The sequence below is a fragment of the Triplophysa dalaica genome, chromosome 1, assembly GCF_015846415.1.
Source record: "Triplophysa dalaica isolate WHDGS20190420 chromosome 1, ASM1584641v1, whole genome shotgun sequence".
Taxonomy (NCBI): Eukaryota; Metazoa; Chordata; class Actinopteri; order Cypriniformes; family Nemacheilidae; genus Triplophysa; species Triplophysa dalaica.
The window spans coordinates 35483423-35500922 of NC_079542.1; the positions used below are offsets into that span (position 1 = coordinate 35483423).

Below are 17500 nucleotides of genomic sequence, written 5' to 3' on the forward strand. Positions count from 1 at the left end.
TCAATAGTGGAATTGACAGCAAAATTCAAAGTCGTAACTTTAAAATCTGTGCTTTAATGTATATTTTGACATTTGTCATACTTCGATCAGTTAATAATAATACTTCATGTAGTTTTATATTATTTATTTGGTGTTTCATGTCTATCCTTGAATCACTGAACTAATCAAGGTTGATGTAGGATACAGAAAGTAATGAGTAACTAAATACTTTTTGGACAGAGTTATTTGTACAGTAATCTAATTACACTATTGAATATGTTATTAGCAACTAGTAATTCATTTCTTTTTTTTAGAGTAACTTACCCAACACTGTACAATCATTACTTTATTTTAATTTTCATGAGCACATTCATGAGGAAAATCTATAAAAAAACGAATGCATTAAAAACTTGACTTCACATGGGTTTTTGAAGCACCAAATGTTGACATCTGTGCTGTTCGTAGAGTAAAAATAAGGTTAACATTGTCTCCAAAACTCCCACTTAATAAGATTTTTAAGAACTGACTGTTGTCAAAAGTTGAGAAGCTTTTATCAATACTTTGTATTGTTTACATCTGTGCAAAACACAAATAGAAATGAATTGATAAAAAATCTTGAGAAATGGAGATACGAGGTTTCAGGCCGACAGCCATGATATATATTCCATTATTCATTCAACAATAAATATATGTAAATATTCTGTCGTTTTTTTCTTCTACGTCCTACGTAACATTCTTGTGTGTTGTTTGACTTCAAAGATGCCTTTCTTTCATCAATATGATGCATAATGTATATTTTACAATGGATTGAACTTTTATTCGAAGTCCAGCGGATTTCAAGTGCACGTTTTCATTCTAGCATCTTCTGTCGTCATTTTATAAACATTCACGAAAGCGACAGCCGTGCACCTGCCCTCTTTCTACCCCCGTCTCTGGCCCGCTCTACCCTGGATAATGCCTCAGCGCCCCCAGTACTGCAGCTGCATTGTGCTGCCGGGCGTCGTCGTGGCCGTCGCCTCGGTGCTATTGTCATGGCGATATTACAGTATCAATACCCTGACACTGCGACAAAGAGACAGCAGCCAATGCCACATCACTCCACCCCTTTAACCCCCTCTCTCTCTCTCTCTTTCTCCCTCCATCCTCACCCAATCGATCCTTCCATCTTTGACTAAATATGTCTGTATTGATCCGGTGCCGGTCCCCCTGCTCTCCCTCTCTCTCTCTCTCTCTCTCTCTCTTTCACTTCATCCATCCATCCATTTCTTTCTCTCTAATATCTATCAGATTTCGTCTCCCCCTCAGACTGCCTCCCATCTTTCTTGTTTTTTCCTCTGTCTGTCATTTCATCTCTCTCTCTTTTCTCCGTGCCATCTCTTCCCCCTCACCTCTGCATGTTTTTTGTCTCACTCACTCTCTGCATATTAATTGCTGCATTTGTGCTGCGGTGCACAAGACAATCAAAGTGTTGGGGGCGGGTGATGATACCACTGTATCAAACACCGCACACACAACAACAAACACACACCTTCACTCTCTCACCGCTGACATACATTCAGACGTGCACTTGTGTAGCCGTGCAAGGATCCTACAAAATATCGAGAACTATTATTACTGTTATTATTATCAAAGTATAATTCATGTTATCTTATTATAGAGAGAGATTGTTAGCACGTAGCATCGTTGTCGGACTTTTGTATTTTTTACGGTGGGAAGCTTTAGACGTGGAGAGTTTGTGAGAGGGACCCGCGCGCACCTGTGCAGCGCGCACGTGGAGCGCGAGTTCTAAGATAAAATCCTCGTCTGAAAACCTAAACATTCAAGTTTTCTCACTTCTTTTAAACTTTGTCTACTTTTCGTCCATTTGAAGCCGATGGGTTTGATCTAAGAATTTTAAACGTGACGCGCAGGCAATCCTCCAAATCTGTAGATCGTTTTAAAATGGTGCCGGAGATATTATAATTACATTTACAACACAGACCCCGCCTCTCTCTCTCTTACACACACACACACACTCCATCACTCTCTCTCTCCTTAACACACACACACACCACACTCACTCACGACTGCACAATAAATGGATATTTGGAGAAAAAATCGTTTGTGTGAGAGAGAGAGAGACGTGTGAGGAGAGGAGGGAGGAGAAGATAGAGAGAGGGGGCAGAGGGAAGGGGGGGCTTGTATACAACTGCCCCCGATTTCCATTTTTTTCCCTGTAACTCGTAATGTATTTAATTCAAGTGAAACGTAATCATGACGTGTGTTGTCATTAATCTCCTCGCCGCCTCTCCCGTAAGTACATCAGCTTTACTTTCATCACTAAATATATCTCACAATAATCTCACATTATTCACCTTATCTCTTTTAAAACATGATAGCGATTGTAAGCGAGTGTGTGCCGTTACGTGTGCAGTTTCGCGCATATAGAGAGCGATTGTTGTCGCCTTCGTAAACAACAAATATCCGACGACGACTTTTTTGGGGGGAGCTGATCCGGGTAATGAAGCGCCATTGATACGGGAAAACATCGCGTTAGTCAAACACACACCGGGACACATTGACCGGTGTCTCGCGCGTCTCGTCATACATGTTCATGTGCACATACACACTTCATCACTTTTGTCTCGTGCAGTGTGTGTCGCCGGTGTGTGAGTGCGCTCGCGCGCGCGCGCGTGTGTGTGTTCCTGAAAAGAGATGCGAGACTCGAGCATGAAAATGCAACTTTCGTTTTTAAAGGCCTTGAAAATGTCCAGAGTCACGCGTGTAAGTCACAGAGATGCTGGAGCTTTGAACTTTTTCTGTTACTCAAAACGCCACGAAACAACTGTTTGTGTCTGCAGCGATGTCACATTTATACGCGAATCTCTTTCTGAAGTTGAATACTTTGATGAAAGCTCGCATTTTGTTCTTTGCGCTCCACGTTTAAAGTAAATTTCGAGTTTTTGTTGAATGCGTACCTCGCTTCACCACCGTGAGTTTGTCGGACTCTCTGGATATAAAACTGTTGCGTGGGTTTATGTGCTTCTTAACTTTAAGCATGACACGAACGCAAATGCATCATATGAGTACCAAACTCGTATAGAATGTCACGGCGCGTGTCCTAACGTCACCTCGATGCGCGTTCATAACTCACTAGCGCCATTTAATCTCAACTAGTTTCGCAAACACAGCTTGACAAGTGTGCGCTTTTTTGTCGCGATGATGTCGAGATTGGCAGGGAAATTCAAGATGAAAGCTCACGATGGCACTTTTCAGCTGCACCCCCTCCTCCTCCTCCTCTCTTTATCTTTTGTCGAAAGAGTATCAGGAAGAAAATGGAGCGGGATGCGGTGGCGCGCAACATCCGCTCCTAAAAACTACAACCCTGCCTCCGTCCGACCGAATCGCTGCCGTTACTTATACACATTACCGCCATATGTGCTGGATTAACGCGTACACCCGTCCGCGCGCGCATTTTGATTGTGCGTGATTATTTATTTCATTAATGTGGCGTTTTAATTGAGATGGCCGCGAGAGAGAAGCGACTGAAAATGGTTGCGCGTTAATGACGCGCGTCACGCGAGGAGGGGAAGGGTTCGGATGAGAGACTCGCAGGTCATTTCATGTCCTACAAAAACATCCCTACTAAAAATACTTATTTATTTATAAATACAAAGGCGTTAAGTTCGCGCGCAGCTTTGGGACGTCGACACAAAGCGCTTTGTTTTCTGAAGGTGCGCGCAAGAGACTCGAAGTGTGACAGTTTGAAGGATAAGAGGGCAGAGAGGCTGGGTGGTGTCGCAGAGCCCTGTAAACAACTTTTACACGCAGATCTGTTCACTGACAGCACAGAGAGATGAGCTGCAGGTATCACAGCTGTTACAGTAATTCTTTAACAAATAGTTCCGAGTATTGAACATGCTCTTGATTTGATTGACCAAACCCATTTCAATATGAGACATACGTGCCCTGTGAGACAAATCAAAACGTGAACACATACTCAACAGTCACTCAATGTTTGAATTTAGCAAGTGGACAGTTGTCTGTGCACCTGATGTTTTTCCTGTGAAGGAACTTTTGGCCACTGATAGTCTGAAGAAATGCATTCATGCACAAGCATCAGTATACATACATGTAAAGCAACACAACACGTTATTATAATCTTAAAAACACATAATTACAGATATTCAACATTCTGGTTTTAATGTAACGTTGCGCTGTTAAAAGCATTTTATAAACTACAATTCTGACTGATCACTGCATAAAGCGTCCGTGTGTGAGAATGATCCAGTTTAATTTTAAGAACACCTTGGTGGTGAAACGATCATTTATACGGCCGATTTATTGTCAGTCTTTTATTCCAACCTACGTGGAGTCGTTTAGCGTTCTCTCAGACCGGAGACGGACGTCCCACGGCAATACCTGTTGCACACAGCGAACGCGTCACAGAGAAACTCTGCTGAATTCAACTCACATCTAGAAGGACGTTCTTGCAGGTGCAGATGCAGGTTGATCTCCAGCTATAATGGACGGGATTGTGATGTTCGGTTCTTACGGTAACACTGTCCCAACAAGACCCCACAATGTGACCGAGAAATCTCAATGAGTTTTTCAGCGTCCAGGCCGCAGTGATTCTCACAGAAGTGAACGCTATGCGAGAACAGCTGAAGGTTAAAGATAAAGTGTGATTTCGATTCCCAAGGGGGCATCTAAGGGGCAGAGAATGTTGGACATAAAGGGGTCATTATGGGGATCGTGTGTGTTTGAGGGGGGGTGCTAGAAGAGAGAAAGTTCTCGCCGAGGTCAGAATCAGGAAATTAATTTAATGTTTGGGGATTTATCGTATGACCTGCACACACACACATTGACCCCTAGAAATCCCTCTCGGAGAACGGTGAAGTGCGGTTCTTACACCCTGATTCTCTTTTTTCACCTCTTCATCGGCTTGTGTTTGATTTCCACGGCTGCGAGTGTGAACTCTTTCAGTATGTAGAAACCATCTCTTCTCGGTCTTTAGATGCATTTCATGGCAACCCTTTCGGAGGCTCTGCTGCAAGGCAGGAGACGTCGTTTCAGGTGCTCAAGGCTACATAAGAAGATGTGAGGACATTTCATTACAGACGACTCAAGTGCTTGTTCACTCATGTAGAGGTTTATCAAAGGTTTCTCAGAGCGGCTAGAGTTGTATTTATAAAGGCGTGTAATGTAAACGTTTCATTATTCTTGAAAACGTGATCACATTTTAAGCACTTAATACAGTACATGCAATTTCAAATTTAAGATTGACTTATTAATTCATAGCACTTACGTACAAAAGCTTAATTTGAATGAGTGAAATGCAGCTTATCCATAAGACCTGAATCTGCATTTTTCGTTCTTTTGTTTATTATGATTATATATTCATTCCACTGCATGCGAAGCATGAATAAGTTATATGGCTTCGAGGACACTGGTCCCGTGAAGACACTTAAAGCGTTTCGTCGTTCTTGCAATTGTGCGTGATTGTACAGGGAGCGTGGCATGTAGCCATTCAGACAAAGGTGTTTAGCATGCATGAATCATCCAGTGACTAGGTGCCATATTGAACGAGTGTGTGTGTGTGTATGCATTATTTGCGCATGCTGCTCTATTGCTCCGATGCCTTCATCTCTCCCCTCCCCCCTCCGTCTAGCACCTTATCACTCTCTCCATCTATCCAAATTTGGAGGCGCTTTATTGGCGTGACGGGGTTGGTCGGACACGAACATCGCCATGACGATATTCATATGATAATAACGGCAGCAGACCAAACAGATCGCGGGATCCTCGGAGCAGAACACTGTGTCCTTTTCTTCACAGATTTACTCATCAAATATGCTTCATTCAGAGCGTATTGGCGTTATTCATTTATAATGTCCCCCCTCCCCTCGTTCTGCCTTTTCTCTCGCCTGTCTGTCGCTCTTCTTCTCTCTTCGCCATGTTGGCAGGCCCCAATCTACCAGCTGATATCAGCATTCCATGGCACCATGCCAACTGGCAGGGCTGCAGAGAGACGGAGAGACAGACGGAATGAAAGACAACCAGAGAAGAACAGAGGAAGGGAAGCAATGAGGGAGAAAAGTATAGGGGGATTAAAAAACAAAAGGAACAATAATGGCGAGAAAGAAAGAAGGGGGCAGTCTAAGTGATATAGTGTGATATCGTTCTGAGTCACAGCTGAACGGATGTCAACTGGCTCTCTTATCCAACATAACATCCAAGTCTTATGTCACAGATAAACACAAACACGCATACAGTTCACAGCAGTGTAAAGCCACATAAGCATCTCGACACACATCCACAAATGCCTGCATCCTCACAGCTTTTCAGCAGATTGTCTTGCCGTAATCATCAATGAAATTCATTTTCTGTTATTTACCAAAGAAGCAGTTGTGTGTGGGCTTGTCCACAAGGTCCTGTTGACTTGTACGCGTCATGTTTAGCCTTTGTCTAAGGTTAACGCGTGTAAGGTGGAAGGGGAGGTTAGAGGCTCTTTGTATGTTTTGATTCTGCATTAAGCAGCTACAGTAATAGTGTATGTGCAGGAAGGGTGTGTGGGGAAGTCCAAACATATCGCGCCCATCCTGTTTGGGACAGTCTGTGTCCTGCCCTGCCCTTCGACCCGTACACAGGACAAAATGTGTGCACACTCAGTTTTATTCTGTGTTGTTCTTGACAGGGGACTGTTGGAGGTGGACGGGCAGATTGCCACCTTCAGAGCACAACTTTCAGTCAAGAAAGTGAAGCATGGCTTAGACAAATCCCTGGTGAGTTTGCATGTGTGTATACAAAAAGATACATGGCCATATGATCATATGGCTGTAATATGCAATATCAGGACCTGATCTCAATGATGGGACGTCACATCATATAGTAGAAAGACTTTCCAAAGCAAAGACTGAACACACTCTGTCCATAGACTTGGCCTATAGGTAACATGTACAACATATGTGTGGTGTTTGGGTGTCATTATACGTTTGGCAATATAGTGTATGTCCATATGTGTTTGTTAAGTGTGCGTTATCGATCAAAATAACACTAAAATCATGGTTTAGCCATCATGGTTCTCTTTAGTTTCACTTAAGATGTTCTCTGTTTTGCTTGGTTACCTTTTCAGAATATGGATTCCCCACCAGAGTGTATGCTGGCTCTTTCCTGTGAGCCCCCACTGTCTCCTCCGTCCATGCCCTCCCTGGACCACAGTCCCCAAGGCCTGGACCAGAGTCCTCAGTCTACCCCTTCTAGTCCTCAAACCGAACTCTATGCCCCTACCTCGCCCTGCCCCCTTCCTGGTTCCAGCCTCCAAGATGAAGAGGATGAGGAGTTATCGGCACCACCATCGCCCACTCCGGCAGTGGCACTGATTCCTGGTGAGCTCGGCAATCTCTCATCTGAGAGCAGCCCTCCAGCTACACCGTCAGCATCCTTCTCTGGCTTTGGAGCTCTGGAGCAGGCCATCTCCTCTGGGCAGAGTGCCACCTGCAGTGATGAATTGGATCTTCAGCTTTTCAACCATGAAGGGATGGCTTTCCCAGGAGGAACCAGCTCCGGACCTGCCCTGAAGTTTCCATGCCACGTCTGCGGAAAGAGGTTCCGCTTTCAGAGTATTCTGTCATTGCATGCTCGAGCTCACAGTTTGGATAGGGCCCACCGGGCTTCAGCGCTCTACCGAACAGCACACGTCAAGTTGCAGCAGAACCACGTGAGTGGCAGTGTAATCCAGAATCTCAACAACAGAGATCTAGGCCTGAAACAGAGTCCGTTATCTGGCTCATTGCAGAAGAATATGGATGAAGAAATAGTTCCCGAGGAACCTCTTCAAACTGCTAGCAGCCCTCAGTTCCTCTTTGTAGGATCCACAGCTCTGACTCCACCTCTAACAGAGGAGGCACCGATCTCGACTTCCTTTTCTCCACTTGGACATGCCCATTTGGAAGAAAGTTCCCCCTCCACAGTTGCTCCCACTTTCCGTTGCCATGCTTGTAAGGGTAAGTTCCGTACCGCTTCAGAGTTGGCACGCCATGTGCGAATCCTCCACAACCCCTACAAATGTACAATGTGTCCCTTCTCGGCCAGTCAGGAGGAAAGACTGGCTGCCCATCTGCAGGAGAGCCACCCACCTGAAGATCCTGTGGCGGCAACTGTTTTTCCTTCTCACCCCGTAACAGAACCGCCAGAAACCCCTCCCCCAGTGCCAGTTGTCCCAGCTTTCCGCTGTGAGACGTGTGGCCAGCGTTTCACTCAGTCCTGGTTTCTGAAGGGACATATGCGGAAGCACAAGGACTCATTGGACCACAAGTGCCAGGTGTGTGGCCGTGGCTTTAAGGAACCTTGGTTTCTTAAGAACCACATGAAGGTGCATCTCAATAAGCTGGGACTCAAGGCTGGGTTGGGAAATCTGGGGCCCGCTGGATCTGACCAAGTCAAAGGTCCTGCTAGCACACAAGTGCTAGGTGCTCTTTATTCCAACCTGCTCCTGGCTCGTAGTATGGCAGGTGGCGGAGGGTCGGGAAGTCGCACAGAGAGGTCGGATGGTGGCGCGGCATTACATAAATCCTCAGTCCTTGGCTTTCTGGGATTTCCCAAAGACAACAGCAATGGAAGCTGCATGGAGCGCCTTCAGGCTGTGGCACAGGTGGCAGAAATGGGTAATGGAGGTGGAAGGGGAGGCGAGGCACCAGACGGAGCAGACCAGGCGGCCATGTGGCAGCTGGTTGCTCGCAGTCTGGCAGCAGCACAGAACAACCAACAACAGCAGCAGCAGCACCACCAACGATCCCACTCACAGCCTCCTTCCTCAAAGGGCACGGTTGCTGGTGAGACTAAACAAATGAGGGCCTACCTGGGTGGGTTCAGTTCTAGAGAGGAGCTGGAGGCCTCTGGTGCACCCTGGGAGTGTCCAGATTGCGGCAAACTGTTTCGAAGCCTTCAGCAGGTGGTCGCTCACGCCCGTGTACATGTTCAGAAACCCCAGAAAGGTCAAAGTGCCCGTGGAGGCACATTAAGAGAAGAGGATATTATCAACAGAATGGGTGGAACTCCAGTCGCCAGCGGAGTAGGAGGAGGGCGAAGAGTTAGCGACAGCGAACGCAGACAAGAGGCAAAGCAGCTTACATCAGGAGTGGAGGCCGCTGGGAGCTTCCATTCCGTCATATCGCATCTCTCCGGTAAGAATCAAACAGCAGCTGATTTCATCAGGACATTATTTCCGAGCTGTTAATGTACTTTAGGGACTATTACACTGCAGAAGTTTTGTCTTCACTAAAGATTTCACTGCTTAGTTTTGAAATATTTTCTCAATATTGCGGAAACGCTATCTGATTGTACTGTTTATCAAAGCTTTATTCATTTATTGTACCTTAACTCCGTTACAGGTCAGAATGGTCTGAGGGGATCAACCTCAACAAGCTCCTCAGTCCCTAGGGAGCGTGTTCGTGGAACAGGGGTGAAGGATTGCCCTTACTGTGGTAAAGCTTTCCGCTCTTCCCATCATCTTAAAGTGCATCTTCGTGTACACACAGGTAAAGAGTAAAGATGTATGTGTAAGAAATCTTTAACACGCAGAAACAATGATTTATGATTCAAGCTATTTTTGGTTGTATTTGTTGTTGATTTCTTACATTTTACAATCTTAGCTGTAAAACGTTTCCGCTTAATACACTTTGATTATTATTGTGATGGTGGTTAGGATGGCTATTATTATTATGCCAGTTATTCATGTTCATAGCGGTTCTTATGACATCCTCATGCAATTATATTTTATCTTTAGCTTGATTGAAGCCATTTGCTGCCTATCATGTTTTTCCACAAAATGTCCTCTAGGAAAGCAGAGCTCTCACGGTTGATGAGAGAAGGAATGCCCTAATTTAACTGTAATGTACTGAGAACTGCAGATGTTACATATGATGACAAACACTGACACCTATCTATAACTATGCGTAACTGCAGTGTTTGCACATACTGACTTGTTGCCAGATCTGTTTTCCTTTTCAATGTACTTATTTATTACGCAACATTATCTCGGAACATTTTATCTTCATTTTTAACATCACACTCATTGTATTTGATAATAAATAAGGTATTTTAAATTAAAGCTTGATGTTTTTAAAATGGTTAAAAAGTGTGCCTTGTGCTATTTGTCTGAAAAATATATAAAGAGCTCTTGCTTGATCATTCTACATTCAGTTATATATGAATGTGCTTCCAAACACATAATAAACGTTTTCTTGATATTCCAAACCCATGTATGTGACCCTGGAGCACAAAACCTTAAAGAGCACGGGAAACTCTTTAAATAAAATTAAAAAATACATTGTTTGGGTAAAAATTATAGGAAAAAAATATTTTACGGCAAAATTCATTAGGATATCAAATAAATATCATGTTCCATGAAGATATTTTGTACATTTCCTAATGTATATATATTAAAACTTTTTTGTGAGTAATGTGCTATGCTAAGGACTTGAATTTAACAACTTTAAAGGCGATTTTCTCAATATTTAGATTTTTTGCACCCACCGATTCCAGATTTTCAAATAGTTGTATCTTGGCCTAATATATCGTCCTATCCTAACAAACTATACATCAGTGAAAAGCTCATTTATTCAGCTTTCAGGTGGTTAAAGTCTCAATTTTGAAGAATTTACACTTGAGACTGGTTTTGTTGTCCAGGGTCACGTATGTCTTTCTTAAGTGGAGGCAGGGCTCCAGACTAACTTTTTTTTCTAGGAGCACTGTAGCCCCTGGCTGAAATGTTTAGGATTGGAAGTTAGGGACACACCTTAAATCACACTGCAATGCAATTATTTTCCCCCAAATAACTGTTTTACTGATATTGATAAATAAGTTACTTGATGACAGCAGATTTGTTTCTGCTTATTTAATAAGAAGATTTTACTGTGTATTAAAGGAGTATTTCTCTTTCAAAATAAATGTTCATGATAATTTACTCAACCCCATGTCATCCAAGATGTTTATGTGCTTGTTTCTTTAGTGGAAAGAAAACATTGACATGGTTTGATGAAAACACTTTTGATGAGAACATTGCAGGATTTTTCTCCATATAGTGGACTTCAATGAACTCCAAACAGTCAAAATGATAGTTTCAGTGTAGCTTCAAAGGACTTTAAACCATGAATACATTTTTTTTTTTTTACTTCAGGATATATTTAATATCGTTGAAAATATCATGCTTGACGAATGGGGAATTATTGAGTCAGCGTTTACAAGTTGAACGTGCAAGTTTTCAACATAATAATGCATTAAGTGAAGTCAAGAAACGCGCAGAACAGAGCAAGGCGAGCATTTGTGTTTATAAAGCATTTACTTTAAAACATTTTTTAGAAAATGACTGATCGTTTCGCTAGATAAGTCCTTTATTCATGGTCTGTGGTTTAAAGCTCTTTGAAGCTGCACTGTCATTTTGACCTTCAACCGTTCAGAGTTTATTGAAGTCACTATATGGAGAAAAATCCTGGAAAAAACCTTTGAAAAAATCAAAAACCTGCATTTCTTTTTGACTAAAGAAAAAAACAACATAAACATCTTGGATGACATGGGGGTGAGTAAATTATTGTGAAAAGTTATTTTGAAAGGACTACTCTTTAAGGACACTTTTCCTCACACAACACATATAAATATAATGTCAAATAAAATTTAACAAGAGCATTCGACTGTCGTTCTTTCTTACTGTGAACGGATTTGAAATGACCCAGCACTGTAATCCACAGATAAATGACGTTGCCTGAACCCCTCTGCAGTTAGTTTCGCTTTAAACGTCTCATATATCAAACCGTTCGTCCTCGAGCTCAAGAAATCCGTCACAGCAAACAGCAACTCGTTGTAATGCGCTCATGTTGTGAGGAAACTTGTTGAAACATCAGTGACATAAATCTGGGTCTAGATATAAATCATAGCACACAACAAGTCATACGGGTTTATGGTACTCCTTTATTCTCAAGTTTCTATATGCTTTTATTATGTGTATACATTTTTTGGTAATTTTTCTCACAGTGTGAACTGCTACAAATAGCAACCATTCTTACAAATTAGTTGACAATTTTTAATATTTAACAATTTCTTTAAATTTTACAATATTTTTTGGGCCATTGCAGTTGTTTCATGTACTGTAGGCAGATTTACATTTACATTTACATTTAGACATTTATCAGATGCTTTTATCCAAAGCGACTTACAAAGAGTTTAGGAGAAATAAGCGAAAGTTCATACAGGAGCCATAATACATTAGGTGCCAATACAAAGTTACTGGTTTCAACAAAAGCTAGACCACTACCTGTTGAGAGAAAGGGTTAGTGTATTTTTTTATTTTTTCATTTGTTTGTCAAGTATTCACAGAAGAGATGGTTTTAAGTAGTTTTTTAAATGTTGTGAGAGATGTGGTTGAACGGACAGCGATAGGAAGAATGTTCCACCAGGAAGGAGTTGTGAATGAGAAAGAGCGGGAGAGCGATTTACTGCCCTTATGGGAAGGCAATACAAGCCGCCGCTGGTTTGCTGAACGCAGGGATCTTGATGGGGAAGATTTTCTATCGATCTATCAATTGAGCGATAAAGCTTATTTCTTCTGTTGTTAAAATGAAACTATAAAATAGCTAGGATACTAATGCTTTGAAACAAATGTTTGTTGTCATTTCTCTTAGGGGAGAGACCGTACAAATGCCCTCACTGTGATTATGCTGGCACTCAGTCCGGCTCCCTCAAGTATCACCTACAGCGGCATCATCGAGAGCAAAGGAACGCTATGGCGACCTCCCCGAACTCCCCTTCACCGGGCCTCCCCTCTCTCACTGGCTCTCCTCTTGAGGGGTTGAAAAAACATCGTCGGCTCCCCTCCATGTCCCGCTCTTCTTTTGGGAGGGTTCCTGGAGAAGCGTCTTCCTCCAGACACGGTCAGTCATGGGCTGTAGGCACTTCAGAGAAGAAGGACGGACATCAGAGAGAGGGAGACGTAGAGAGTCAGTATCGCAATTTGTCGGGAATGATGAGTGCTCTCTTCCCTGGTGGTCTAGAAGCAGGTTGGAAGGACGAGGCTCCTCCCCGCAAAATACCCAAAGTGTCTCGACGAAAGCCCCTTACAACGAGTCGTATGGTGTCTGCAAACGGGTACCAGGGTGGAATTACATCCCACGAAGGAGTCTTTGAACCCCTGGACCTTTCCCGCCGCCCTTTGCCAGATGAGGTGGCAGCAAGTGCTTCCGGAGGTGGAATGTCTGGCGGTCCAAAAGAAAGTAGTGACATCCTTAATCAGTGTGTGTTCTGTCCGTTCCGAACCTCTTCGGTTGAGCTGATGGCTATGCACCTTCAGGTAAATCACACCAGCAAGTCTCGGCGCAAGCGGGGCATCCCCATAAACCATTCCCCAAGACTCGCCTCGCCCGGGCCGGACCGCGACCCGCTGACTCTGTGGAAGTTCCTCGATGTAGAAGATGGAATAATGTCCCCTGACGATTGGCTTTCATCAAAGGCAAGACTTGAGAATGGGCGGAGTCCAGAAAACAGAGAAGCGGAGGAGGGTTTTGAGCTGGCACCCGAACCTGCGGGAACAGTAAAGGACCTGGATGAGGAAGACGAGGAACTTGATGAGGAGGAGAGTGAACTGGAATCGAACGGCAGCTTCCCGGAGCATCCGAACAGAAGGGCTCAGTCTGTTTCCTCAGACCTCACGATGGAGGACCTGCTCATGGAGGACAAGGATAAATGAGAGCAATCTGGAGACGGAGGCAGGGGAGACATGTTTGGGAGTTGTCCATGAGCACCCATATCATTTAGACCAAGGCCAGGCCAGTCGCTACGTCCGTCATCAACACCCTCAATAATAATAATACAAAAGGATTACCCATAAAATACCCCCTTTATTTTATATGATTACCTCTACCCATAACGTAAACCCTTTAGTTAGCGATCGATTACCTCTCCACACACAAAGACTCGAAATCACAGAGATATCCAGTATTGTATGCCAGTCTCAGCCTGCCAGTCAAGGAGTTTTGGGGCCTTCTCGAACACTGTGTTCCTGTCTTCTTGTCAGTGAACGTGATTGCCAAGTGCTTTGCTTTCGTGAATCTCTTGCTTAAAACAAAACAAAAACTTGGAATGTCAAACTGTAGAGGCACACGGACACTGTCCTTTATCACAACAAGAGAGAAAAGCTGACAATGCTACTTCCACGTGAACGTGCGTCTTCAGTCAACCAAAGGAGTGAGCGCACTTCTTACCGACTCTAAACAGAACGCTGTGAAAACCGAATGGTACTTCTGAATCGCCTCTAACAGAACTGGACAGAGTAAAGATTATATGACCAGATATCCACACTGCCTGTCCGCTCCAACGGGTCTTCTTCAGATGTTCTATAAAACAGAGTTTCTGCCTCTTCTATATGCTATTTCTCTCTCAGTGCCTGTCGATGTAAATGGTTTTTAGCAGATCGAGCAACACAGGAATATAGTCGCAGTGAATATATAGAGTATATACAGTATACGCATCCTTGTACTAGAGCGTAGAGTTCTGTATCAGTAGTTTGTGTGATCGTGAATGAATCCGTGAACTGAACCCAGAGCACCATGTGTGAAATCAGCCGGCCGTTTGACTCGGGCCAGATGTGTTTACATTACCCAAAACCAACAGGATTGTTGGTACTAAGAAAAATAAGACCGTCTGAGTTCAGATTTCACGGTTTGAAACAAATCATGTAGAAACGGAGACTCGGCAATATGACATTCCTGTTCCTCGTATGACTGACTCGAGGGTGGAAAAACGTATACTGTGTGTCATTTTTTAGATAGCAAGTAATTTGTTTTCTTTACATATAAAAAAAAACACACTAACAAATCCAGACATCCCAGTAGAGAGTATGTAGCTTTTAAGATACGAGATGAAAAAGAGTGGACGAAAAAAAGATGTCGTTGTTCTTCTAGGAAGTGTTAACTGAAAAGAGTAATACGTATTATAATAATTATGAGTGAAGACATGAACTAGAACGTCCCAAGAGCACTGTGCAAAGTTTATTTTCCCCGCTTTTCTTCGACACAACTTTTGTCCCCCCTCCCGAGAGGGCAACGTTTTTTTTTATAATGCTGCAGGTTCAATTCACAACCCCTTCAATCAACGAATCAATCAATCAGCAAGTCAATCATTTGGATACACAATCAATTTTAAGGATCGTTCAGCGATTGCTTATATATTTATACATTCATGCCGACATCACGTCCAAGACGTGTCACGGTATCAACGTCGTGAGTTTGACTGATCTGTTTGCCAAATTTGCGATAATCTAAATGTGCACAAATGATGATGTAGCTCTGTGAAATTGTTGAATCATCTCATTTTTATCATTAGACAGATGGGGTATGCCAGTAGTCCGGTGTTTCGTCTAGCCTTAATTTGTGAAACGTGCATTATTGTTTTCTTGTTTGGTATGTAGAGAAAACGTATGATTACGGTGTCGCCCCTGATGTGCGTGCGTTCCTTTAAGACAACAGTCAAGCCACCGTGCCTTCCGTCCTGAGCACTTCCTCAAGTATTTTGTAAGTTCACCAAAAGCACTTAGCCCCTACTGTATCTCGCGCTTTTATTTTGGCGACCCGCCGTCTGAGCGTCTGTTTTGTGAAGATGTTGGATGTGTGTGGGGTCCTCATCACGTCGTGCTCTTCCATCGTTCATGGCAGTGTGCGGTTTCCCCTCCCTTTTGCATGTGCATTGCTGAAAGCTGACATATTATTTAGTCGTGGAGGCCTTTTGGTATTTTAATTTCTATGATGTAACTTTAACGCCGATGAGATGAAATCAAGCTCTTCTGCTCATAATTATTATTCTGATCTTTGTTTGTTTTGTTTCATGGAGCAAAAAAAAATGTAAGCAAAGAAAAAACAAAAACAGAAACTGTCTCTTGAATGTTGTATGGATAGAAATAGAAATGTTGTGTTTCTAATGAGAGATCAAACCACGGCACCTGTTCTCAATCACTCCATCTGTGTGTATGTGTGTGTGTGTTAGTGTCTGTACGTGTGTGTGCGTGTGCACGTGTGTGTGTGTGCGTGCGTGCGTGCATTTAAAGGATTATTCCGCAGAAATAAACTGACACTGTGAAAAAAAGTACCGCTTGCATTTAAGTATTTCCGAACAGGGATACGCTGCTCAGACATTCACATGTGACCTGCTTGTTGCTTTTGGTGATGAATGTTCATCCACTGAGAGATGGAGAGAAGGTGCTGGTTTGATCTTTTCAGTAGCTGACTGTTATTGATGTCAGGGGAAGCTGATTTAACATTGTAGTGACTAATATGAAATCGTGGATTGAAATAAAGTAGAGAAGAATCAATAAAATACAAAAAAAAAATTGCTTGTTATAGCGTGATAGTGTGTTTTTCTGCATCACATATCCTGATATATTTATTATTATGTGCCGCACTCATATGTCCACATATGTGAAATCGTATCAGAGTTATTTGAATAATACAATGGCGTTTTATTAAAATGTGTGTGGACTTTGTAGTTTAGTTCACAGTGTCTCTTTCTTACATTCTAATAGTCCGATGAACTTTCCCACCACAAATAACTGATAATTATGTAATGGGGATGTTACTGAGCGCTCACACCAGACGCGACTTGCGTAGTTGGACGCTTGAACATTTTGAGTTTACTCGTTTCATTCGCACGTGACATTGGCTTCAAAACAGACGCGAGTTCGCATCATGGGAGGGGCTTTTGCCAGGCGGCTCCAGTCTCGTTTTGTGAAATGGCTGACATGGCTTTTGTTGAGAAGGTAGCTTTGCTTTATGTGCTATGGAAGGCTGAAAAACGGCGTAGACTCATTTGGCTCGTTTGTAGTATCGTACAGCGTCCATCACTTTGTCCTCTATTGCTGTTTCGAATTTCTGCCTCCGCTCGCTATGTCGTAATCAAATCACTACTAGAGCAAGCCCCTGATTGGTTTTGGGGAAGTTATGCGCGTCAAGAGCCCGAAACGCTCGATTTGCGCCGCGGGATGTCCTATCGTGTCTTTGCATTGACTTAACACGTAAATCAATCAATCAAATGGACAAAAGAAATACATTTTGGGGAACTTCTATTTTTAAGAGTGTAGAATAACATTAACACGATTTTTACGCACGTAATAGATACATGATCTGTATATGTTTTGCCCTTTTCATCCTCCCTGTTAGATGATTGAAGTTTTTTTTCTGTCACGAAAGTAAAATGTTCATGTCCTTTCAACAGAGAAAACAGACACCGGGGTAGCTGTTATGGGTTTTGGGACCACAGATAAAGGTTATGGAGCGCATAATGAAAAGATCTTGTTTATACTGTGTGATATAATTGACGCTGGTCATGTTTGTGTGTTTATTGATGATGTCTGGGGATTCCAGTGGGACACACGCAGTTGCAGTAACAGTTTTTGGCTGGCAGGGGGCTTTTGGTCCAGCTGTGTACTGAACCGAATGTTGGTCTTTGTCATTAAATTATTTCCATATTTTAAGATCGTTTCATTATACAAAAATCAAATGGT

The 17500-nt window shown here is 42.9% G+C and overlaps 1 protein-coding gene across 1 annotated transcript; it reads left to right on the forward strand.

Annotated features, from left to right (window-relative positions):
- Window positions 1-2133: 2133 nt before the first annotated feature.
- Window positions 2134-16332, forward strand: znf219 (zinc finger protein 219). The gene is made up of 5 exons (XM_056757302.1): window positions 2134-2271; window positions 6656-6743; window positions 7094-9143; window positions 9351-9497; window positions 12636-16332. The coding sequence occupies exons 3-5, from the start codon at window positions 7097-7099 to the stop codon at window positions 13694-13696; spliced, it is 3255 nt and encodes a 1084-aa protein (XP_056613280.1). The 5' UTR covers window positions 2134-2271; window positions 6656-6743; window positions 7094-7096; the 3' UTR covers window positions 13697-16332.
- Window positions 16333-17500: the final 1168 nt, after the last annotated feature.